Raw genomic sequence first — 26631 nt, forward strand, 5'->3', positions numbered from 1 at the left:
AGTTTCTCTGTGTAGCTTTGCACCTTTTCCTGGAACTCACTTGGTAGCCCAGGCTGGCCTCGAACTCACAGAGATCCGCCTGGCTCTGCCTCCTGAGTGCTGGGATTAAAGGCGTGCACCACCACCGCCCGGCATGTTTTACTTCTTAAGAGCTGTTTACTATAGGATGCTATGTTTTAATCTCAGAGGAAGCTTACATAACAGGGTGAGTGTTTCTTTTGACTGTTGCTGGAGGGCTTCTCTCCAGGTTCCCCAAGCCCCACAGTCCCACAATACACTCAGGTGCTTATATCACTTATAAACTGTATGGCCGTGGCAGGCTTCTTGCTAACTGTTCTTTTATCTTAAATTAACCCATTTTTATAAATCTATACCTTACCACGTGGCTGGTGGCTTACCGGAGTCTTTACATGGTGCTTGTCCTGGCGGTGGCTGCAGTGTCTCCCCCCTCAGCCTTCCGCTTCCCAGAATTCTCCTCTCTCCTTGTCCCACCTACTTCCTGCCTGGTCACTGGCCATCAGTGTTTTATTTATATAGAGCAATATCCACAGCATTTGACCCTGGCTGTCTCTAGCAAATAGTCTTCAGTTTAGCCACCACATCTTACATACATAATAAATACATACATACATACATACATACATACATACATACATACATACATACATACATACTTAGGGGATGAATGGACCACAAAGAAAAAATAAGGAATATGGTAGGTACATCAGTGGGTTCCAAAGCATAGTAAGATTGATTAATTGTTTTTATTGAAAGTTATCTTAAACAGGCAGAATGAGTACCTAGTAGTAAATGTTCTCAAAGGCTATTATTAACTGAGCCACAGGTTAAAGTTTGGTTTGCAAAGGCAAGCTACAAGTAGTATTTCATAAGCCATTTCCACATTTTGTATTTGTTATACGCTAACCCAGATTTTGAGTTGTTACTTATTTCCTTACTACTTGTACCCCATGTTTAACCATTTGCACACTGAAAGACATCTATTCTCTAGTTTTGGCTATTAGAACTGCTGTAGTGGCAAGAGAGTCCAGAGTTAAGTTCTCAGCACCAGTCAGGCAGTTCCCAACCACTTGTAACTAGATCCAGAGAATCCAGTGCCATCCACTGGCTTCCAGTTTGTCTGTCTCTGTCTCTCTCTCATACACAATTACCTGCCTAAATACTCTAACTGAATACAGAATTTACAAACAAAATATACCAGTCTGGCAGCTGCTATAATTGATGTCAAATATTCCCATGTTTATGGTGGTGTTCCCAGGGTACTAAGGAGCAGTGATGGAAACTACAGAAGGTGGGGCCTTGTAGGCATATTCTTGAAGATGATGTAATCCTGGTCCCTTTTGAGGGGTGAGGAGTCCAGAATCTTGCTCTGCCATGGATTCTCACTGGCATGATACCTTGATACTCATAAGTTCTCTCACATATTCCATTATAGTGATAGGAAGTTAATGTAATTCATAGATAGTGATGTTTTATCAGTACAGTTGTGTACTAGAGTTTATATCAACAACAAACAGGCTAGACTCATTTGGGAATAGAAAACCTCAAATGATAAAATGTCCCAACTATACTGGCCAGAAGGTAACCCTGCTGGCCATTTTCTTAAACCATCATTATGTAGGAAGGCCCAGCCCATCCTGGAATGATATAAAAGTAGGCAGACAGAGCAAATCATAGGGAGCAAGCCAGTAAGTAAGCAGCACTCCCCCGTGGCCTCTGTATTGGTTCTTCCCCAGTTTGCTTGTGGTCATGGTGTTTTTTTCACAGCAACAGAAAGAAACTCTGAGACCAATTATATTGTTGGACACGCCACAACTTTTAAAACCATGGCTGGTGGAGGACACAAGAGGTGTGCATTTTCAGTTTTCAGAACTAAAATCCATTCTCTAGACTGAACTGGCTCATTTACCGAAGGTTCTTTAGGGGTAATAATACTACTTTACTTTTGAGAACCAACTTCAGGATTCAACGGACAAAAAAAGGGGTAAAATTACTTTCAAAATAATTTGTCAGAGTAAAAGGTGGATATTTGCTTTCTAGAGCCCCGTTCTTTTCACACAGGGAAAAAGAAATCTTTAGTTAAAGCCACCTGAGGTTTTAATGCTAAGGAACCACCACCACACAGTTTCTCTGAATTCATTTATTTAAGAGACAGAACACAGGCATTCAAAATTGTGAAACACAGTATTAACACAGTAAGTTTGGGAAATTAAGAGGAATTGTTATATTCCATGTGCAGAATAAATATTTTTAAGCAGCAAATGTAAACTGAGCTTTACTAGATAACTAATTTACACATAAACATTTTTATCTAAATTAAATGGCATACTGATTTCCAAATTGACTATTTTATCAGTTACATGGCAGTAAATACACATATTTTAAGCATGTTTAAATGTGTAGTGTAATATAATGTAAGTAGTCTATTCTACAAGTTTCTTATACACCTGGCCTTCATGTTTGGATAAAAAGCATGCAGAACAGCGGCAATACACATCACAAATTACCGTTAATGATTTATGAAGTGAATTACTGTATTTTGGATATAAAAATTTTTATGTCAATGTTGGCTAGTTTTGGTAAACTTAGAACTTCTCAACTTTGCCACTAGCTAGCTGTTTGAGCTAGTTGAGTCTGTGCTTCTGCATCATTTTTAAAGTAAGAGCTGGACGGGATCCCAAGTCCCTAACCCAGAGCATAATACTTCACATCCTGTCAGAGGAATCCCAGTTTTGATTTGCAAATGTTTAGTTTCAAAATTTTACTAACACATGATTTTCATTTCAAAGCTTTGTGTAAACTCTAACATCTCTGAAATCCATAATTGTATGTTTGTAAAGAACAAAGTTCATTTTGTTGGTGAAGGCCACCCTGTCTTACAGAGAAAGCTAAGATCTTAGATCTCATGATCTAAGAGTATATTCACTTTAAAACCCACTACCAGAGACTTTGCATGAAGGCTCTTGCCTGTTCCTTAGCCTTCCTCCACATCCTATACTGTTTTCCAGTGAACATGACCATTCTGTACCTAGTAAGAGAAAATCCTGACAAACCTACAGTGACTTGCATTCTGCAGACAACTAGCTTGTGGCTTATTTACATAATTTTAGAACAACTATTTGCTTTATCTGCTTTGCAGTCCTGTAAGGCGACACACCAAGTATTTCAAAAGGCAGCCATACAGTAATGTTTCTAAAATAGCGTATGGTCTAACACAATTTGAGACCAACTGTCAAGAATGTTTTTTACTTTTAATTTCATATGTACAGAGCAGATGATATGCCTATCAGTGTTCATCTTTCCTAATTTGCCACCTTATTCAAAATTCTCTTTGCAATCCATATCATCAATACACTTAGCAAGAACATGGATAAAATGGCAGAGTAAATCTAATTCATGCAAGAGAGAAAAACAGTGAGTTATACAACAACACATAAAACTTTACAAAAATTGGGAATACTGTTAATGTCAAATAAACAATTACCAAAGTAGGACTTTCATGCCAGAGGTCCGATTCAGTCAAAATCACGATTTGTAAGAACAAGTGGTGCCACCAGTGTCCAAACATACAGCACAATGCCAATCCAGCTGGAAGAGATTTTCACCCAGACTGCTGTCCACTGACTCTTCATCTCACGAGAAGGCTCATACCTAAAATTTGAGGAAATGTAGAAGTGACTACTTTGGTGAATGGACTGTGTTACTAAGCCTTCAAACTACTATGCCCCTTCACTCAAGCTTCCTTTGTATGGTTTTGTGATACCAATGTGCAGTAGCTCATCCTGCTGCCATGCCTTCCATACTGACACATTAGGAAGACTTCCTTTGAGCACAGCGCAGAACTGAGGCAATCTTTTGCATAGTTCTAAAGCATGGATGTAGTTCTACATGTTATTAAACAGGAGCAGATGAGACCTGAGTAAATAATGTGTGACTATTATGTACAAGACTGGAAGGTTTATGGGCCTCCTTTCTCAGCTAACACTACTTCCTCCCTCAGATTTGACAGATAGGAAATATGTCCTGAAGTTAGCTGATTTTTGTATGCAAGCAGAAATATAAATTTTACATTTTTTTTTTTTTTTGGTTTTTCGAGACAGGGTTTCTCTTTGTAGCTTTGCGCCTTTCCTGGGACTCACTTGGTAGCCCAGGCTGGCCTCGAACTCACAGAGATCCGCCTGCCTCTGCCTCCTGAGTGCTGGGATTAAAGGCGTGCGCCACCACTGCCCGGCTAAATTTTACATTTTTAAAACTAATTTTTTAACATTTGGTATTATCTGATAGTAAAAGTTATCAATTACGGAGAGCTACTTACATCTTGGCTTAATAAGATATAGTTTAATATTTTGATTAAAATATACTTTTTAATCATAAAAATATAAATACTAGCCTCAAAAACATCAGAGAAAAATAATATTTTTCTCCATCTTTTGCTGCTATGGTAAATATTTTATACACTATTTACAGACATGCATTAAAATAGGTCAATGTCAATCTTGTGTAGAATCTTTTGGTAATCATTTTATACAAAGTCAGTTTAAAAACAAACTACAAATGGTTACTTTTTTCAGGAAAGTCTGAATTTTGAAGGGATAAAAAACACGGTTAAGAGAATAATACTAGAAGTAGAATCACACAATTATTCACATTCAAAAATTTTCAGATATCTTGTATATTAAATCAACTATTAACATGAATTTCTGTTAAAACATGGTTATATAAAGTTTTTCATTTAAACTTCAAGATTTGGACAACCACATTTGTGTAATTGTTAAGGAAGTAAAATCTGTATTTCCCACTCTCAGAATTCATTTTAACTAAATACTGAACTACATCAGAGGATTAAAAAGGACTTTGAAGCTTGGGAACTGGAGTCTGATCTCAGAACCCACATTTTTAAAAAGCCAGGTATGGTGTCGCTCCCTTGTCATTCCACTAGGGGAGGGTGGAAACAGGGTGCTCACCGGAGTTTTCTGGCTAGCTAGCTAGTCTATTTGGTCTTTCATCTCTGACCTTCACACACCAGGTACACATGCACTCAAGTACTTACTGTCACATATTTTACAGCAGAATCATGAAAAACCCACCCAAATTACCCTAAGTTAACATGAGATGTGAGTACCTGTACCAGTTGGTAAGGGTCATCATGATATAAAGCGAAGCCAGGAAAAGCATGAAGTGAAAGAAGGAGTAACTGTAAGTGACACCATCCCTTTCATTATCTACAGCTCGGTGGACATCATCGCCATCTTCTAGAGATCCTTCACTTCTGGCATTCCCATCTTCTATTAGTGTTGACTCATCACTTGTTAGAGTCAGCTTATTAACCTGACTATTGTTGGAGGTACGGATGCTGCATGAAAAAGAAACGACTTTTAAAAATAAGTAATTCCTTAGTCTATATAAATACACTCTCTGTAAAAGATTTTATAGCCTTTCTTACCTTGAGTAAAACACACACAGTAGGAAGAGAACCAGTCCTATGATCCCTTGGGGATGCCACCACTGCACAGACTGCCCGTCCTTTGGGAGAGGTCTTGTGGTATTGAAGCCAATGATGCTTAGAAGACTTGGGTTGCAGTTTGTTTCTGTAAAGTACATTGAGGTCAAGTTAAATGTTAGAGTAGTATAAAAAAAATTAGAACATTAAGGGGTTTTTTCCTGCCTAATTTTATTTTCGAAAACTTAAATTACTTTATTTCCAACCTTATGAGCGCCAAGATATCTTGATCAACAAATGGATACAATTTAGACAACCTACCTAAAGTTAATACATTTAGAAATACGATGCAAACTGGTGTAGCTATTTAATATCTAACAAAATAGACTACAAACCAAAACTACACTACATACTTACTATCAAGGAAAAATTCATCAAGATGACATTTCAATTCTGAACAGCTATGCCCAAAACACCCAAGTCTGTAAAAGAAGCACTACTACAGCTTAAATCACATATTGACCCTCACACACTAACAGTAGGAGACTTCAATACCCCACTCTTACTGATGGATAGATTATCCAGACAAAAACTAAACAAACTAAACTAAACTAGACTGTCTCGAAAAACCAAAAAAAAAAAAAAAAAAAAAACCTAAACAGAGAAAACTGGGGCTAAGAAACATTACAAACCAAATGAACCTAACATGGTTTTGTGTTTTTTGTTGTTTTTTATTTTTATTTAATTTAATTCATTCATTCACTCATTCATTTTTTGAGACAGGGTTTCTCTGTGTAGTTTTGGTGCCTGGATCTTGCTCTGTAGACTAGACTGGCCTTGAACTCACAGAGATCTGCCTGCCTCTGCCTCCCGAGTTCTGAGATTAAAGGCCTGCACCATCGCCACCTGGCTACAGATTTTTACAGAATATAAAAGCATATACCTTCTCTGCACCTCATGAAACTTTTTCCAAAACTGACCACACAGTTGGACACAAAGCAAGTCTCAAGAGATGTATGAAAATTACAGTAACTCCCTGCAGCTTCTCAGATCACCATGGATTAAAGATGGCTATCCACAACAGAAACAACAGAAAGCTTACAAACTCAAGGAAACTGAACAACTCTCTTCTGAATGAAAACTGGGTCAAGACAGAAATAAGTTAAAGACTCTCTAGTAATGAAAATAATACACAGCATACCCAAGCTTATGGGGACACAATGAAAGCGGTGCCAAGAGGAAAGTTCATAGCACTGGGTGCCTATATGAAAAATTGGGGAGATCTCATACTAGCATAGCAACCAACTTAACAGCACACCTGAAACCTCTGGAAGCAAAGTAAGTAGGCACACCCAAGAGTACACAGCAAGAAATGATCAAACTGAGGTCTGAAAGGAAAAAAAGGAGGAAGCAAAGAGAACAATAAAAGAATCAATGAGACAGAGTTGGTTCTTTGAGAAAAATCATCAAAATAGACAAACCCTCTAGCTAAAAGACAAGAGAGAATATCCAAATTAGCAAAATCAGAAATGAAAAGGGGGACATAACCTGTATTCTATCAAATTGGATAATCTAAAAATTAATTTTCTCCATAGGTACCACTTGCCAAAATTAAATGCAAGATCAGATAAACAATTTAAATAAACCTTAAATCCCTAAGGAAATAAAAGCAGTCATTAAAATGCTCATCTCTTGTAGCCACGTGAGGCTTCCAGTGGTGGGACTGGGTTACATTCAATTGAGTTGTTGGCCAAGTGGGTCCCATGGAAATCCCCAAACAACCCAGGCTGTTGCTAAGACAAAAGGGTTGCTCTCTGCAAACTGATATCAGGACCCCATTGCTGAGGACAACACTCACACAACGTATTGAATACGGACCCCTATGTTCTAGTCTCTTTGGTGTAGGAATGTACTCTGCAGGCTACCCAGCCATAAAACCTTTGCCTACAATGTGTTCTGCTTGCAAAATATGCTAGGGCAATGATAGCACAAAACTTGTGAGCGTGGCCAACCGGTCTGATTTGACTTAAGGCCCACTCCATGAGAAGGAACTCATATCCGACACTGCTTGGTTGACCAAAACCCACAGATTAGATAGTCCAGAGACTTTAGGGTAAAACCAAACACTACTGGTCTTAAAAAGAAAATTTAATCCCTCTCCAGACATGTGGAGAGTCTAAATGGAAGGTCGATATCAAATCCCTCCCCTCAGAGCTCAGGGAGTCCTGCAAAAGCAGAGGTGGAGAGATTGTAGGAGCCAGAGAAGATGGAAGACACCAGGAGAGCAAGGCCCTCTGAATCAATCAAGGCACACATTAGCTCAGACTGAAGGAGCAAGAGCAAGCACAGGGCCTACTGGGGTTCTGTACCAAGTCCTCTGCATATGTATTATAACTACTAGCTTAGTATTTTTATGGGACTTCTGACCCTGATAAGGACTGTGTCTCTGACTCTTGTGTCCTTTCTTGGGACTCTTCCTGTTGGGTTGCTGTGTCCAACTCTAATATGATAGCTTTTGCTTCATCTTAGATATTTTGTCATGTTTGGTTGTTATCTTTTAGAACCCTGTTCTTTTCTAATGAGAGACAGAAAGAGTGAATCCAGAAAGGAGGGGGAGGAACTGGGAGGAGTAGAGGGAGGCAAACTATAATCAGAATATATTGTATGAGGAAGAAAATCTATTTAAAAGAAAAAAATAAAAAGAATCCTACAGTGACCTTAAGGTGAAACACTGGACACCTTGGTGGGTTGCAGGAGTTAATCTTGATACCATAGGTCTGCTGTTGTGCTTGTTATTTTTTCAACAGAACAAAGGCTAAATCAGAAATTACTCTTGGTATCACTCATAATGCACAACTCTTATTCTTCCCACAGACAGTGGACAAAGAGATTTTTGTTTCAATGAACTTCACTGCATTTACTCTTATAAGCTAGAGAGGAAGAATGCTGTGAAGAAATCCTTCAGTAAAACTGTGCCCTTAGCATTGTTGCTTCCAACTAAACAGCTACAGCCTTAAAGCATTGGGCTTATCTATTACTTGAGTCCCCACCGTGTCTATTACCCTCAAAAAACTCAAGGAGATAAAATCCATCTTGTAAAAAAGAAAAAAAAAAAATCAATGCCTTTCCTACCAATTTCTTTGCCATTTTAAAAGGATAAGCATACACTTAAGTGCCCAATATATATATTCACTTTTGATTCCAACAAATCCAAATCTTCAATCTTTATTAATGAAAACTACCTAAGGCTAACTTCTCAAGCAAATCATTAGTGATTTTTTTTTTTTTTTTTTTTTTTTTTTTTTTAGTTTTTCGAGACAGGGTTTCTCTGTGTAGTTTTGCGCCTTTCCTGGAGCTCACTTGGTAGCCCAGGCTGGCCTCGAACTCACAGCGATCCGCCTGGCTCTGCTTCCCGAGTGCTGGGATTAAAGGCGTGCGCCACCACCGCCCGGCTCATTAGTGATATTTTAAAACTACTTATTTTGGAGTGAGGGAAGAGGATTCTCTATACACTAAGACCTGTCTCTATAACAACTGGAAAAGTATTTAATGAGTTTGTAAACAGTATGATTAGAGTCAGAGAAAGTATTTTATACAAATATGACTTTACAGGTAAAAAAATTATTTTCTAAAAATAGTAATTTCTTTGTCCTTTCAGGACAATTTTATTTCCCATGGAATTCAGTGTGATGAGTACAGAGATTCATTACAAAGCCAGTTATCTACTACAAGATAGTTATAAAAAATGTGAGAAAGTTATAATTAAATTTACAACTGAGAAAACACTTAAAGCTAGGAATGGTTCATGTTCAGAATTTGAGGCTGAGGCATGAGGAATGCCAAGGTCATGGTTGGCCTAGACTGCAAAGTGAAACTCTGTCTCAAACAAAACATAAAAATTGAAAATACTTTATTTCTTCCTATATACAACTATCTTACACACTGTAAAAAATAAGTATATATGTTTTCATAGGATTTCTTAGAACCGTATCATTTTGTTAGTGAAAGAAGAAACTAAATGAAAAGGAAAACAGTAATACCTTAAAGATGAATACTATTTACATGCTTTATTCTTCTACCAGCCTAATTAGGTAACTTCCTCCCTTAAACAGTTCTGAATAAAAAAGTCAATACTGCAAAACTCATTATAAATAAAACATACCCGGTTCGTTGGTCATAGCAGACCATGTCAAATACATTGTGTAGACTGTAATTACTGAAGACTGTAACAAGCCAGATCTTGGTTGTGATTCCTACAAACAAAATATTAAGTAATACAAATAAATGTCTGACATTCTGATGTATGAAAATTTAGAAAGTTAAAGGCTTCATAAAAATGAGTGTTAGGAAGTACATACTTGGATCTTGGGCAGTATAGACATTACAGAAGCACCAATGCAGAGGAGCATGTTGACACTGATGAATGCCTTATTTTCTGAACAACTGGCTGGGTGAGTGTAGTAGACAAAGAATAAGATGATGGCAACTAAAGACAGCAAATAATTCAGAGCTGTAGCTGATAACAGGGCTGTGAAAGAAATACAATGGAATTATTAGATTTCATAAAAATATTAGAAATTCAGCCTGGTACTTGTTTTTAAACAAATCTTAGATTTTATGTAACTAACCAATTAACTCAAGCTTCTTCTTAGAATCATACTACTACAGAAATCCCCTTAGGTGTTAGGCAGCCTTTATACTTTCATAAAGTGGTCCTAAGTTTTTGTTTTGTTTATTGCTTCTGCTGAATTAACACAATTCTATGTTATTTCTAGTAGTCTTCCCTTTAACATTTTACTTTTAATGTACTGGGAAATTTTTCTGCAAAAATATATGCTTTAAGCAACAGACTCTGTACATCATTCCAGCTATTCACAGATCTTTTGGTTTCCTTACTAGTCCCCAGATACAGTGCTAGTTAGGAAGTAAATTAGTGAATTACTTACTAATGTTCAGTAAGTTGCTGATACAGTCACTCTTCATAGGAAATTAGAACACAAAAATCCTAAGGGATTTCCCTGCAAACTCTTCTGTCCTCATCAATGTTCACCATACTGAGGATCCTCTATGAAATAAAAACTTACCTGCATACCAACACCTTGAGTTCCCTTCTTCCATTTTTTCAACCCATGATTCATTCCAAGAATGGGCAAAATCAATAAGCAAGACTAGTTGTATGAGGATGAAACAAAAGGCACCTGCCATGCCTACATAAAACCACACTGAAAGGAAAAATAATGTATTTTAAGTGAAGGAATGACTGCTTTTAGTTTTTATTATTTTTCTTAATAATCTTGATACAAAAAGGGAAAACAAACTTGTATGGAAATTGATTTTGCAACTGGCATAAAAGAAAAACCAAACAGTAAGAGAATGACAACTCCAGGTAGCAGTTACTACGACATCCTGTACAAACAAACAAACAAAAATATTATCAGAATTTTTTTTTTAATCCTCACCGGTTGTAAAAGTGCCTTCCGGAATGAAGAAAGCTCCGACAATAATTGCGACTGCTGTAGCAAATTTAAAGAACCAGAATCTAAGACAGAAAGAAATGTATCTTTAATAATAAGCACCCAACAAATAACTCAAACAGTAAATCTTCTTGGAACCACTTAAAGAACAGTTACACTTTACCTAATAGTTTTAAGCATATACTGAAAACAACAACAAAAAACCATTCCACAGGCTGATCTTAAGAAAGATGTGTCACCAATTCATTTGAGAATACAGGCTTCATTCCAAAGGACTGAATATATAAAATACAATTTTATTTCACAAATGAATTGCTTTAATAAATTTAACAAATTATGACAAGTGCCTATATTCAAAACAGCCAATAACTAAAATGGTAAAAGCCTGTTATAGAACATTTTTTATTAATGCGATATTACATTTTTATTCCATCTTTGGCATAGCATGTTGACAAATAAGCAATAAAACATACTAAGAAAAATGAGTTTGGAGGAAGAAATAGATACAATTCAAACATTCAAATAAACTACCAGATGAGATATTCAATATTAAAGGAGACTGACTAAATTAGCACTTTTTTTCTAGGTTGTGAAAACAATCACCTAGAAAAATCAATGCTTGTTGAGGAATAAAGTTTCTTTCGATTTGGCTGCCTTGTAGATCTAGGAAATTTAGAGTTCTATGTAATAGGACAGGTTCACCAGAAGCTCAAAGAAGGGGCATCAACACCTCTTCCTTTAATCACATATACATATCCTCCTTTGAAAATAAGATACATAATCAGAGGTGATGCCAATAAATGACTCACTACCATTATTTAATATCCAAAGCAAGGCTTTCTCTAGGAAAATCAACCAGAGTTTTTAAAACTTTTTATGGTCAAGATGACTCTGCTTTGAAATTTCCTTGGGTAAATTCAAAATTGCCAGGAGGAAAAAGGCTCTCTAGACTTTTCTCGAGTAATTCAAGGCTTACCCGTTGTGGACTGCGGCTCTAGGATCACTGCTGCTTTTCACTTTGATCATTAGTAAAGAGAGGAGAAGGTAGAACATGGCCAAGCCAAAGCACAAGCGATACACAGCTTTGTAGCCAACCAGAATACTACAAGGAACAACGCCTTTCTCATTCTCACAGAACCCAGGAATCTAGGAAAACAAAATGGACTTATGATCAATATTTTTCATGAACTAAAAGTTCCATGTAAACTGTAATCTGCTTTACAAGCCATACAAATAAATATAATCAAAATAACCCTGCTGCATTTTAATGGGGGTAGGGCCAGGCATGGTGGCACAAGCATTTAATCCCAGCACAGCAGGAGGCAGAAGCAGGCCAGCTGGGGCTACACAGTGAGACTTTGACTTACCAATAAAAAAAAAAGGAGCAAATAATAGATAATAAACTAACAATGGCCATATCTAAGCTGGAAAACTAACAATGGCCATATCTAGGCTGGATGATTATTTTTTTGAGCTGAAGATTTTAAATCTTTAAATATGTATCTGAATGTTACATAAAAACAAAAATGCACATTTATAGCATACCATAATTCTAAGTTTTATGAGACATGCACTCTATTGTGAAGTACTGAATTACATATGTAAGATAAGTGGGAAGAAATGAACAAAAACTTAAAGAATTACATAAAACAGTCATTTCTAAGACTGTAGAGCATATTTTTAAAATGGCTTTTTAGGGCCAATGCTATTTAAATCCATTTTGAGTATAAGACCTTTCAGTGCTATTTCTGATCATAGGTAGATTGACTTAACTTGAGCTGACAATACTTCATATTTTAATTCATAATCCTGAGAAACAGCAGTGACCATTTCAGAAAGGTAACTGGGTAGGGAGGGTTCAGTAATAGAGCCCTTCCCATGCAACACGGGGAGGCCTTGGCCTTGATCGCCACCAACACACACTCACAGACACAAAGTTGCAGTGAAATCAGGATGCAAAAAAGGAGCTTCTGTGAGTTAAGTGTATTATTGAAAACTACATATATTGTAAGAATAAACTATTCCTCCCACCCTAGTCCCAGTACTCCAAGGATATTGAATTTTAGCTACTAGTTTTTTACCGTCATATGGAAGTCCTGACCTTTTAACCCTTGGTGCACTGACAGTCTTTCGATAAGTCTGTCTAAATCCTGTATACTTGTGGTTTTTCTCTCCACTTCCTCCAGTGCTGTGTGCTTCCTCTTTGTCAACTCCCTGAAGAGCTGTTGATGAGGTTCTAGCAGCACTAACCCTAAATGGCTTTCTACAGCATTGCTGCCAGTATTTCTATTTCCAACTCTCAAAACATATACTCACTCTGATCTGAACTAATGTTTTCTAATTCCTCACAGGTGAACAGTGTTGGGCCTCTATATTATCTGCCCAAAATTCATCTATTTAAAATTAATTAGCTATATGCATATGCCATAGTATACTTTTGGAGATTAGATGGAACTCAAGGGAATTAGTGGGTTTTCTCTTTCCATCATGTGGATTCCTGGGATGGAACTCAGTTCATTGAGCTTGGTAGCAAGTACATTTTGCCCAGCCACCGGGCCATCTAACTGGCCCTGATATTCCTATCTTGTAACTCTGATCCCTAGTAGAACAAGATTAGGAAGGGGACAATAATGAGGTCATCAAGTTCATCCTGCATTACAAGATTTGCGCCTTTATATGAAAAGGCATGACACAGCCTGCTACTTCTCTCTCTCCTTACAACATGAAAATGCACAACAGTCAACTGCAAACAAAAGATCCTCACTAGAACCAAACTTTCTTGGCACCCTCATTTCAAATCTCTCACATCCAAACACATAAGAAAGAAATTTCTGTTAAACCACCTTTTTGTAGTATTTTAGCAGCCTAAACTACATACACACAAGTATATGACAGCTTCAAGTCAACATGTTACAGACTATATATTCCCTTCTGTTCCCATTAGCCAACTCACTGAAGAAAAAAATGAAAATGACTGTATTTTCATTTCTTTTTAAGATTTCTTTTTTGATTATGTGTCTGTGTGTGCATCTGTGCACATGACTACTGGTACCCACGGAGACCAGAAGAGGACCATCAGACCTCTGGGAGCTGGAATTCAGGCAGCCATGAGCCACCCAACAATGGATGTTAGGAAGCAAATTCTGGTCCTCTGGAAGAGCAGCAAGCACTGGACCGCCTTTCCAGCCTGTTTCTGGGTTAAGAGCAGTACTTTGCCCCTAGTCTCCAAGAACTAGAACCTGACTGATGAAATTCTAACACTACCAATATTGGAATGCCAGGCAGCTGACTCAGTCACTCCAACATCAATCACATCTATTTGAGGCCTGCTCCCTCACGGATCCTATCATAGAGCCTCTATATTTAAGTGTTTGACTTCTGTCTTTATAATCTTCAGACAAAATGACCTTTCCTAGTCATTATTGCTTCCTCATTTTCAGACACTGCACTTACATTTTACTTATTTTTAAAATGTCCCCTTTTCAGGAACAAAAAGAAAACACACACACACACACACACACACACACACACACACACACACAGAGTCCACTTTATAACGACATTACCAAAGTACAGTTTTTTTACTTTCTTATTGACATATATATTAGTTACACAGAGAATGTCTTTCAACATGACATTTTCATACACACATATTATATACCTGATCATATTCACCCCATCCCATTCTTGTCTCACTCCCCTCCTGCTGATCCCTATCGTCTTCCTATCTGCCCTTTTCTACTACAGATCTTTTGTTTTGTTCTTTGAACCAATGATTTCATTAGAGTTGCTTCTGGAAGCACTATAGGTTTCTTTACAGCGTCATAAGCATCTTAACACTGGCTACACCACTGAAGAAATTATCTTTTCCTCCCCCAGTAACTACTAACTGCAAGTAAATTCCAAGAAGAGGCAGAATCTTGTGAGCACCTCCCTTCTCCATCACTGGATGTTAGAGGCTTCAATCTTGTACACATTCTGTGCACATCCAGATGCTGTGAGTTTGCAAGTAGAATTTGTGTTATGCCTGAAAGTTGGGACTTGACACCACTCTTCATTTTCCTCTGGCTCTTACATTCTTTCTGTCCCTACTTAAGCAATGTTCACTGAGCCTTGGAAGCAGTGACACAGATAATCTAATTATGGCTGAGCATACAACCTTCAAGTTATTTTCAACACTCAAACCAGTCTATGGGCCTCTGAAGTTGTGCTCTCTGACCAAAGCTGACAACACCACTGGTCTATAGGTTTGAGGAACAGTTACTTAGAAGGAAATCTGATGGGCAGTTTATTTAGTAAAAGAGTAGCTGCAGAATCCCCACTAGGCCCAACACTCTCTAGTCACAGGCTTTCAACAAGGCTTCCAGTAGAAGAATTTACAAAGCCAGATGTAATTCCTCCCAGTGCAGTGGGCCTCAAATTACTCACAAAGTAACTGGCCATCTCGAACAGGCTTGCCACTACTGTACCAGGGGACACCTTGGCTGGCTGGCTGCTACTGTTGTATGCAGAATCAACAACTGAGTAAGACTGCTGATGATAATTCTCCCCAACAGCCTGCATAGCACTTTATGGTATCATGAAGGCTCCTCAGCAGCAAGGAGGCATCCAGACCACTTCCAGCCTGATTTCTTTATGTCCTGAGACCACAGCATGTGGTGTGTCTGCAGTAATAGAATCTACCATCTAGCTCTGGTGGGAAGCAAACAACCACAGAAACAGCCAAAGAACGTTTTCTGTGCTGCCATCACAGAACTGAACAAACTACTTCATATTGTCTTCCCTAAAAGAATATGACCTACTAAAACTAGGATTACATATTACTGTATTTTTAATATTACTTTCTTTTCAGTACCCAAAGTTATTAATGTATATGCTACAATTTCAGTTCATCCAGAGTAAAACGAAAGACTGACCTTATTCAGTTGTTCCTCCATCCCTGGTATTAACATTACACACGCTACACACACTCCAACAAGCAAGAAAAGTGCATAGATCAATCTAGTCACGGTCGAGTTGTTTCCACTGGGGCAGCAGCGGCACAGCAAGCATGGGGCGCTGCCACACAGACATGGTATCTGGGAAAAAACAGTAAAGGTCAGCACAGTTCACGTGGTTCCACGAAAAGGTACATTCTATTTGTTGAAAAGTTGATAAACAGTGACATTCATTAAAAAAAGATTAAAATATCTGCTTCACATACATTACCTTATGTTCTAAAACCTAGAGGCAGAGACGGAGCAAGGACTAACAACACACAGCCCTTGTCCTGCACACCGAGTAAAATGAGGGAGATAACAAGAGCAACCGAGATTCAGCTAAGAAATGGAATATTTATAAACAGCACAGACACTAAGCTCACCTCCGGCCCCTGCCTCCCAGATAAGAGTACAGCCCTAAAATTCTGAGAATTCTCAACCCAAGAAGATGGAGGCAACAGAGCAGGCTAGGGAAATATCATCCACCACAACACCAAAGTAAATTGGTGTTCTTTTTTTTTCCTTTTCAACCTTTCTGTTTATAGCTACAAAACTATAAGAACGGGCTTAGAAAAAGGCTAAGTGAACAACTGGTTAACAACTAGCTAACTTTCTCTAATGAACTCTATGCTAAACTAGGAAATGAATAGGCTTTTGACCAGGAGAGCTTAACATGTATAGGCATTAACAAGAAATATCTCAAAAAGACAAAGTTTAAGTATTCTCACAAGGACTGGAGCCATAACCTGGACTGAACTCCGTCAGTCAGACTTCAGGTTGGATGAACCAGGGTATTCCTGGGGAAAGGAATCAGACATTCCAGGCAAAACGTGTTGTAGTAAACACATTGCTATAGCCAATATAACTGTTAAGATGTATACAAAGATGTTTTACATTATGCTTCAGGAACAGAAAAAGATGGCACAGTGATTATGCATGCACTTGAAAAATTAAAAATAAAGAATTCTATGACTACGAGATAAGAAATAAGACATTTTAAATAAAAATAACTGAATGAGAAGGAAATATACTGCCAGTATACTTTATCTGAGCTATAGAAACAAGAGACAGAGAGAGAGCACACTAGCTCAGCAATGAAATGAGAAAATAGCAGATCACAGGGATACTGAAGGAAAGAATGAGAAGAAACAAAAGAATTAACCAGCATGCTATCCAGGAACAAAAAGATGCAGCTGAGAATGAAATTATGAATGGTGAATAGTACTTGAGATAATTACCTAAATGCAGGCTGAGATGAAGTAACAGTGATCAGACTTACCTTTGCTTTAGCAATGGGAAAAAAAATCAAGTATTTCAAACACATTATGAACTAATAAAACTGGAAAGAAGAACTACAAGGTAGTAATTTTGGAAAGGAGATGATGTAAACCATAGAATCTGCCCATCTTTCTAACTGGGAGAATGGTTCAGCACAACAGTCCACCTGCTGAGACAGAGCTAGGAAATCAGGGAAGTGAAAGCAGCTAGCACTCCTAGGGCAGGATTCCACAGTGGAAGCAATGGGGCAAGCAAGCTAGCTCTATCTGCTGGGCACAGTCACATTCACCTGAACAAATTACTCAAGGAGGCTGTGGGTGTTGGGTAGAGAAACACTAACTACTAATGGAATTTCTGAGCACTAAATAGGCTGTACTCATTTTATTTATTTATTTATTTATTTATTTTAAAAAAGCAAGCATCAAAGACATAAAAATCTCTTAAATAACAACCTAGATGCCCGTCAACTGAAAAATGAATTAAGAAAATGTGGTACATATACACAATGGAGTACTACTCAGCAGAGAAAAACAATGACAGCATGAAATTTGCAGGCAAATGGATGGAACTAGAAAAAAATCATCCTGAGTGAGGTAACCCAAACCCAAAAGGACAAACATGGTATGTACTTACTCATAAGTGGATTCTAGATATAAAGTAAAGAACACAGACTACAACCCACAGAACCATGGAGGCTATATATATATATAGCATGGGGGACCCTAGGATGACAATGGCTTAAAGTAAGTTTTGGTTTTACTGAATTACTGAGCAAACCTCAATGAAACATTTCACTATTAAGATAAGAATTTATACTATACCAAGCTGATAACAGAAAAATCAATTAATTAATTAAAAAAATAAAAAAGAAAAATTTAAACTATTAAAAAAAAAACCCAAACAAACATTTTGCTAAAATAAAAAGGGGGAACTAGGGACTCTTCATTCCTCTCCACATTCTATTCTTTCCCTTGTTTTATATATTTTAAATTTTTTATCGGTGGATTCTGCTGGAGTATCCGCTGCAGATAAGCACTGGAGGGCTCCTATTGCAAATCACCCTCTGGAGCGATGGAAGGATCTTTCTACTGGCACTTGGAAGTGACCCGATCTGGTATTGGTGTGGGCCCAGGGTTCTGTTTATGTCTTTCCTCAGGACAATGAGGTTCCTCTTTGGATTACTGAGTGCTGAGTGCACCCTGTGGCTACTGCTAAAGCCCAACATGGCAGAGACCTATTGGGCCTTCATGATAAACTCTCCCCTTCTGATGCCAATGGGGATTGAGAGCCCAATATGGCCAAATTTGGCAAGCATTAACGTAAGCCTAGGAACTGTAACCATGCGGTTGGATTCTCCAGAAGGTAATGTATGGTAACTGCTTTTTCAAGTAAGTTTGAGAATGTGTCACCCAGACACCTTGGAGATTAAGGATAACCCTGAAGGTCCCTGATCTCTATTTGTTAACAGTTGCATGCCAGCTAAGCCTTTTCATTTTCAAAATCCTCTTCAAGCTGGTATAATACATACTTTTCAGGAGTGGCTCTGTGCAACATTTATTGGCCTCCTGAAATTCATTTAGCCCCCTTTGAAGATACCTTAAAAATTATCAGCCTAGCTGGGTGTTAGAGGTGCACGCCTTTAATCCCAGCACTTAGGAGGCAGAGGCAGGCAGAGTTTGAGGCCAGCCTGGGCTACCAAGTGAGTTCCAGGAAAAGCGCAAAGCTACAGAGAAACCCTGTCTCGAAAAACAAAAACAAAAAAATAAAAATAAAAATTATCAGCCTAAATGTAGCCATTATAAGACCATTAGTTATGCTTCTTGTGAGCTGCCTGTTTTTTCTTTATGGTTCTTAGTTGTTCTTTTGCTGAGCTGCCTGATTAAGTTGTGCTGGGATCAAGAAAAATGGACCTTGGCAGTTCGTGTTCCTGGAGTTGTATCCATGTCAATGGATGCCCACACACTCCAGAAGAGAATTTGACATTGCTGCTGCTGTTTCTGGGATTACCATTTCATAATTGGTTACTACAGCTAGCACAGAGGAGACCCTGGCAGCAAAAGTAGCTACCACAGTTAGTTAATCTTTCATTCTATTGGACATGATAAATTTAATTCAATAGTTATATACATCTCGATTGGCTTTGAAAATTATAAATTGATAAACTCAAGTTCCATTTGCCTTTGGGATACCATCTTACAAGGACTCCAATTTACAGTAAGGCTTCTTAAGGAAGGGAATGGCTCAGTTGCCTTTAGCCTACTGGCTATGGGTGGGTTAGGACTTCTGTTGGTCTTTTCTGTATTGAACACACAGATTGCAAGCCCAGCGCCACTTTGAGATCTTTGGCAGCAGTTAACTCTGCAGCTCACACACGATTGAGCCTGTATGATAATGAGTATTCAGAGATGGGTAATGCCTGGGGGGTGCTCACCAACCTAAGACAGAGCACCTATGTGGCCTGGGCAGGCGTCTGACAGGTAAGGTGACCTGCTGACGTTCCATGCAACCTAAGTCAAAAGCTCATTTATTAGTAAAAGGGGGACCTGTAGGGCCCTGGCCCCCATTTTGGATAACTGTTGCCTTGCTTGCTGACCTTGTCCTTGATATCCTCCCTATGCTAATTCCTTCCCAGGTTTCACCTGTATCCTGCATAATGGGCGTTAACAGCTTAGATGCAAGATTGTAAAACATCTGTAGTGAACTTCTGCCCTCCAGGGTCCTCCCATTGTGCTGTAAGCCTGTATTTAAGACCTCCTCCCTCCTTCAATAAACAGCATTCGGCATTAAAAAAAAAAAAAAGAAGAAAAACCAAAGGAACAAACAACAGCAAAACACAAAAAAGTAACTGGTTTCTCCTATGTCCACTGATATTTTATATTTACACAGTTTTCCTCCCCATTTTCTTTGTCCTGTTTCTTTAAATCTTCCCACCTACATGTAAAACAATGAGGAATAAAAGATTTGTGATAAACTAAAAAACAAAAACAAAAACAACAACAACAACAAAAAACTCTTAAGTAATTCACCTATGTCCAAGAAAAAAAACCCAAAAATAGTTTTTAACATGGAAGTAAATCCAGCTTTCATCAAGGTAAAATGTATACCTGACATCTAACAGTAAACTGGAAGACATGCAGAAGAGCAGGCAAATAAAATCCATGAGGACCAAGTAGTCAAAAACTAATCTGGGAAGGGGAACATTTATAGAGGACTTTTAATACGATTGTTAAGGACACTTCACATACTCAAGATAGTTGAGGGAAACTCAAGCACAGAAAGGAGAGATATGGAAGATAATTTAAAAGAACCCTATTAAATATTTGGAGATTTAAAAAAGGTATGTCAGCTCAATACCAATAAACAGAAAAGACTAATGAATCTGACTGAAGCCACGGCAACAGAAATGACCCAACATAAAAAAAGATGTTTCAAGAGGGGGATCGGTGCATTATGACACAACTTCAAGCCGTTAATGTGAGTGAAATTAGAGTCCCTGAAGGACTGAAGAAAAAGAACTCGTGAAGAAATAATTACTAAATTTCCCTCAATTCAATAAAAACTACACATTCACATATCCAAGTTAAATAAAACCTCAGCAAAATAAACACGATAAAAATTATACTAAGTAACATCATAACAGATTGCTTAAAAATAGTAATAACCAGAAAAAATCTTAAAACCAGGCAAAAATAATATAAAGGCATATTTATATAGAGGAAAAAAGACAAAAATAACATTGGTGGTAAGAAATAGTTCCAGACAAAAGTCAGTACTGAAAGAGAGAAAAAAAAAAACCCAAAACTTTAATTTTGTAGTCAGTGATAATAGTTTTCAAAAGTTAACGCAAAAGATGAACTTTTTTAGGAACAAAAATAGGAAGGAAACCAAATCTAAAAGATGCAAACTATCAGAGATATTGAATATATATTCTTACTGAAGACATGGACATGAATTACTAGTACTAACCTAAAGATGCTATAAGAAAAACAATACATTAATATCATCCTGGACATAAACATAAAAATTAATAACTAAATTTTAGCACATCAAGTAGAAATATAAAAGGAATAGAATACTGTTACCAAGTTAAGTTTTAGTGTGGGGCAAAAATATGGCTCAACCAATTTAATTCACTGTATTAAGGAAAAACCTCAACCTGGTCATCTCAATACATGCAGAAAAGCTACATGATTAAATTCAATACCCTCAGCCTATGAGCTGGAATAGGGTACCCTAGGCTTGAAAAAAGGAATTTACAAAACAGCTATCATTCTCATCTACATTTAAATCAAATGCATTTTTTTCTGCCATCTAAAACAAGGCAAGCATGGGTGTTTACATTTACATTGAGGATCTTAGCCAACATGGGAGACAGGAATAAAAGATGTAAAACTCAGAGGGAAAGACGTAACTGAGGAGAACAAAACAAGGTCCCTGGTAGACAGATGAGCACCAAGTAGAGCTGACAAGGTACTAACTACATAAAATCATGCTTTATATGCAGAATGGACACTTCACTACACTTGGCTCCCCAAATATAGGTATCCTTTGCAAACAGGAAGCTGCAAGTTTTCTCCAGTGCACCAACAGCCTTAGATGAGCTTTCTGCTGGAAATGGCAATACTAGATCATTTCATAAAGCTGACAAGTCCCACCAAACTGTTCTATGTCCCATCGAAACCAGGAATAATTTCTACACACCCCCCAAAAGAAAAAAAGAAAGAAGAAAAAGTCATTGAACTACAATGGCAGAAAATTGGTATCTGGTCATTCCTACTTACTTCTTCTTAATTATTTAACTACATTAACTAATTTGGGTCAAGAATTGATTGTGGTTGTTTACAAGGTCTAATTATAAAAAACAATCCTATTCAAAACACTAATGCTGACCTCAGCTTAGAGAAAGGTATGTTAATTAGTAGCTGATAATATTTGTAGGTCTATGATTGGATAATAGGTCCAGAGATCCTTACCTGTAATTTTTCTTTCATACTTTAAGTTCAGTAACAATATTCTGTAATTCTTTTATGAACAAGGAGGGAAGAATTACTAAATTTGACTAAGTCTGCAAAAATTTGTTTAAATAGCAAGCCTTTAAATGATGGGTTGCTTCACATAATTTAATGATTTCAATGATAGAAATATTTGAATAAAATTTTATTTTATCAAAAGCTTTCAAGTAAATGAGCATATTAACTTGGAAATGGGAAAAAATACTGTGTCATAGGGCAAATTCTACTTACAGATATATACTGAAACTCAATAATTAAAAGAGACAAGCATACAGAACAAAAGGGATGATTCAAATTATACACCATGAATCCTCAGCTCAGTCATCAGGAAGCAGAATCAGGGTGAACAACGTGACCAATCAGCTCCAGTCAGATTTAACCCTGCATATTGTTACTACCTTTTCAGTATGCTAATAAAAGATGATGGCAAGGCAGTGTCAGTTTTCTCAAAGGCATTCTTTTAGTGGACAAAAGTGGCAATCTAAGTTGTAGAAATACTAACGTAATTTATCCCATGGTGTTCTCCAAAGCTATACTGACTTAAAATATACATATACAAAAAAATTGCTTAAAACTTTAAAAAAGGAAACACTGACCTTGAAATCAAAAATAGGTGCTCATAACTGAATTGGAAAATAATAAAATGGGGAATTCATATCCCTCCATCCCTATGATCTCAATAGAATTGCTTTATGCCCACATCACAACCAAACTAATTCCAGAATTACACATCAAATAACTCAACATATCAAAAAAGGAAAAGTTTCATAATAACTATAATTTTTTTTTTTTTGGTTTTTCGAGACAGGGTTTCTCTGTGTAGCTTTGGAACTCACTCTGTAGTCCAGGCCAGCCTCAAAATCAGAGATCCACCTGCCTCTGCCTCCGGGCAGAGAATAAAGGCGTGCGCCACCACCGCCCAGCTCTATTTATAATTCTTATATGTATGCATGTGTGTCTGTGTGGTAGAATGTTCCCAGTGGGGAGACAAGGTCAGAGCAGAAGAGGAAATCAGATTCCCTGGAGCTGGAGTTACAGGCAGTTGTGCACAGCCGGAGGCTGGTGCTGAGAACCAAACTCCATTATCTAGCAGAAGCAATGGGCACTAACTAAATCATCTTCCTACGCCCTTATTTACTAATTTTTGTTTTGTTTTGTTGTTGTTTTTGCCTTTCGACACAGGGTTTCTCTGTGTAGCCCTGGCTGTCCTGGAGCTCACTTTATAGACCGGCGCTAGCCTCAATCTCAACAGAGATCTGCCTGCCTCTGCCTCCCCGAGTGCTGGGATTCAAGGCATGCACCACGACCGCCCGGCTTATGTATTAATTTTTATTGCACAAATTCTGCCTTCTGTATAGGTGGTTCGACAGACTCCATTAGACTCTCTTAATTTCTATGGTCAAGTTCTAAAATGCGACTGCAAATAGAAATAGAAGAGAATAGCTTGTAGGTGCAAGAACTTCCACACAGTACTTGATAAAAATTAAGCATTTATAATTCACGTTATACCAAAGCGTATTTTAAGAGACGAAGCATGTAAATTGGCCAGTACGTTCGTTAATGTACATGCAAAGGAATCATTTGGTTAGTCAAAAAATTGTTTAGGGTTAAACTTAGAAATCACAGGTTTGAATCCATAAAACCTCGCCCAAAGCAATGAAGCTCGTTATTATAAACTGCCTCGCCAATGTTTTGTCTATTGGGGAATGGGGTTGTCTGTGCCCTCTGGGTTACGAGATCCTGCCATTATACTAAAGATGGTTGTACTGTCTAACGAAACGCAGCATACCCTTACAAAGCATCGACTTTCAGATTGCACGCCCATGCCTTACGTCAAAAAAAAAAAAAAAAAAAATGAGTACCACGAAACCGAAGAGCTTTTCTAGAAGCAGACATTTGGAAGTATGAGGGCTCACGCCACTAAAGATGAAGAAGGTACTAAGAGGGATTATTTTATTTCAAAAACCAGATGACTACCTTCGACACCGCTGTCAAACCTGTTCCAAATAACGGGGCCCCGATGCCCCGGAGGCTGCGCGTCAGAACAAAAGAGGCCTCCGGGAATGACACTGCCGCAGTGCGAGGTCGCCGGAGGCACCAAGGGACAGAAAGGGACGACGTGCCCACCGGAGGAGGGAGCTGGACCAGCGACGGCCGAGGCTGACACCGCAGGGAACTCCCAAGGGGAGCAGCCAGCAGCGGCTCGGGCGGCTCCCCGGCCCGCCGGGCCTCGCCCTCCTCCCTAGGCTCCAGCCCCGAAGCGGAGCCGCACAGACCGGGGGAAGGACGGAAGAGCCGGCCCGCACCCGCCCGCACCCGCCGCCAACCCCAGGCCGCCTCACCCAGCTCGCCACGGAGCACAGCCCCAGCACGCTCCCCATCGCCTCCGCGTCCCGGGACCCAGCGTCTGCCGACAAGATGGAGACAGCTCCGCGCCTGCTTTTTCTGGGCTTATTTACTGTCTGGCAGCCACTTCCGGCGCAGAACGCACCCGCCCCTCGGCCTGCGTTGCGTCACTTCCTCTCAGGCGAGGGCGGAGGGACGGCGGCCTGCGCGCGTTCGTAGTGCGCGTGCGCCTCGCGGGGAGGTTGGGCTGTCTCATTTGCGGTGCGTCCGGGCGGCTCTCCTGGAAATAGGTTTCTGGCTTTGCCGAGTGAGCCTGCTTAGCCAAGGAAATTAGACTGTGCTGGGGAAGACCCTTGCTTACCATCTACCTGAACTTGGACGCTGGCCGAGCTCAGCCATGTTCTCTTTCTGTTTTTTGAGAGATCTGGGTCCTCTGGGGATTTAGCCATTTCATTTCCACTAAACGTCCCTTGTCATCTAGTTTTGTGGTCCCCTTTTATTTTCTGTTTACATATGCAGATAATGCCTGCAGCCGCCGTGTGGAACCAGTTTTGCTGGTGTATACATATCCATATCCCCACCCCACCCCCAAATGTGATGCTTTATCTCAGATCTTCTGTTTACTGTCGAAACACATTTTAACTTCTTTTCCTAGTAAGATTTTAATCAGTTAAGACGTTTACTATAGTACAGTAGTTTTATTGACAGCTTTCCAGGATTAGCATCCTCATTTTGATGATCTATGCATGATTGAAATGTGTCCTAGGAGAGTGTTGGTTCTTACTTTTTTGGAATTGGCCCTTGAAAATATTCTGTAAGAAGAGTTTGACACACGGAAAGAACTTTAGTTTGAAATAGCCAATACTATAAATATTTTTTTAAAAAGAAAATGTCTCATAAGATTGGCAAAAAAAAAAATTGCATAGGTCTCAGTCATGTCTTAATTTACATGAGAGCACTCCTCACATGTATCCAATAATAGGGTGATATGTTAATTACAAAGATCATGACTTCTATGCACAAGTTTGTGCTGTACAATTGCTGGGAAGATATTTTCGAGAATCTGCAATTATTTGGGACCAGGAGAGAGGAGAGGTGGCAGAGAAGAGAGGGGTGGCATAAGAATATTTTGTCAAGAAAAAAACTCTACACAAAAAATGATTTATATAGACGCCTACTAGTTACTTACTTGAGCCATATCAAAGAGGAGATAAACATCTAGCCGGGCGGTGGTGGCGCACGCCTTTAATCCCAGCACTCGGGAGGCAGAGGCAGGCGGATCTCTGTGAGTTTGAGGCCAGCCTGGGCTACCAAGTGAGTTCCAGGAAAGGCGCAAAGCTACACAAAGAAACCTTGTCTCGAAAAACCAAAATCAAAAAACCTAAACATCTTCAAAATATAAAATATTTTAGAAGCATCAATAGGTGAGAAATATGACCATTAATGCTTTCTGTCCTCAAGAAATAAAACATTGTAAATTGTATTCATTCCCCTCTCTATTGTGAGAAATGAAGATGTGAGCAGATGTTAGGAACAGCCAGCAATCTATGCTGGGACAGTTTCAGTTTGCTGGCTTCACACTGCAAATGGCTCTTAAAATTAGGTTTCTCAGTTCACTCTTTCTCCACAGATGTTTGTGTTTGCCCTGCTATTGGTTAACATAGGGTTTATCACATTTAATTTGGAAAAAGTGGAACTCTTCATGTTACCTTGATCACTGATAATGCTGAAAACTTTTCTGTGATTATTGAACATTGATATATATACTCTTCTAGATAAGGTTCTCTTTCAAGTCTTTAAAAAAATTTACAGTTGGACTACCCACCTATTTTTATTGATTTTTGGATGGCCTTTTATAGTTGTGAATATGAATCTTTTAGAAAAATATAGATCGAGAAATTGTCATTCCTTGGCCTGGGCTTATTTTTCTAATTTGTAAAGTACTATACTCCAGTGACTACTGTGATGTAATTTTAAAGTTATTTTTAAGTGTCAGAGTTAACAAATTTGTCCTTTGAGTTACATGACCTGACTTATTGTTCAAATCTTCTTTCAAATCCTGAAATTTAAAAGAGATTCTCCTC

At 38.5% G+C, this 26631-nt stretch overlaps 1 protein-coding gene across 1 annotated transcript; it reads right to left on the reverse strand.

Moving 5' to 3' along the window:
• Positions 1–2143: 2143 nt before the first annotated feature.
• Serinc1 (serine incorporator 1) lies at positions 2144–24690 on the reverse strand. Its single transcript, XM_028868355.2, has 10 exons — positions 24544–24690; positions 15849–16010; positions 11909–12078; positions 10918–10997; positions 10543–10680; positions 9817–9986; positions 9621–9711; positions 5462–5606; positions 5141–5371; positions 2144–3669 (listed from the first exon to the last, which is right to left on the reverse strand). The coding sequence occupies exons 1-10, from the start codon at positions 24580–24582 to the stop codon at positions 3534–3536; spliced, it is 1362 nt and encodes a 453-aa protein (XP_028724188.1). The 5' UTR covers positions 24583–24690; the 3' UTR covers positions 2144–3533.
• Positions 24691–26631: the final 1941 nt, after the last annotated feature.

The sequence above is a fragment of the Peromyscus leucopus genome, chromosome 8a (genome assembly GCF_004664715.2).
Source record: "Peromyscus leucopus breed LL Stock chromosome 8a, UCI_PerLeu_2.1, whole genome shotgun sequence".
Taxonomy (NCBI): Eukaryota; Metazoa; Chordata; class Mammalia; order Rodentia; family Cricetidae; genus Peromyscus; species Peromyscus leucopus.

Bases quoted from the DNA above. Each gene is read 5' to 3' on its own strand.
- Serinc1 (XM_028868355.2), bottom strand. From the start codon at position 24,582: ATGGGGAGCGTGCTGGGGCTGTGCTCCGTGGCGAGCTGG. The intron at 10,681-10,917 runs GTGAGGATTAAA...TTTTCCTTTCAG, and splicing joins GGAAGGCACTTTTACAACCG to TGTGGTTTTATGTAGGCATG. The intron at 9,712-9,816 runs GTATGTACTTCC...TTTTGTTTGTAG, and splicing joins CTATACTGCCCAAGATCCAA to GAATCACAACCAAGATCTGG.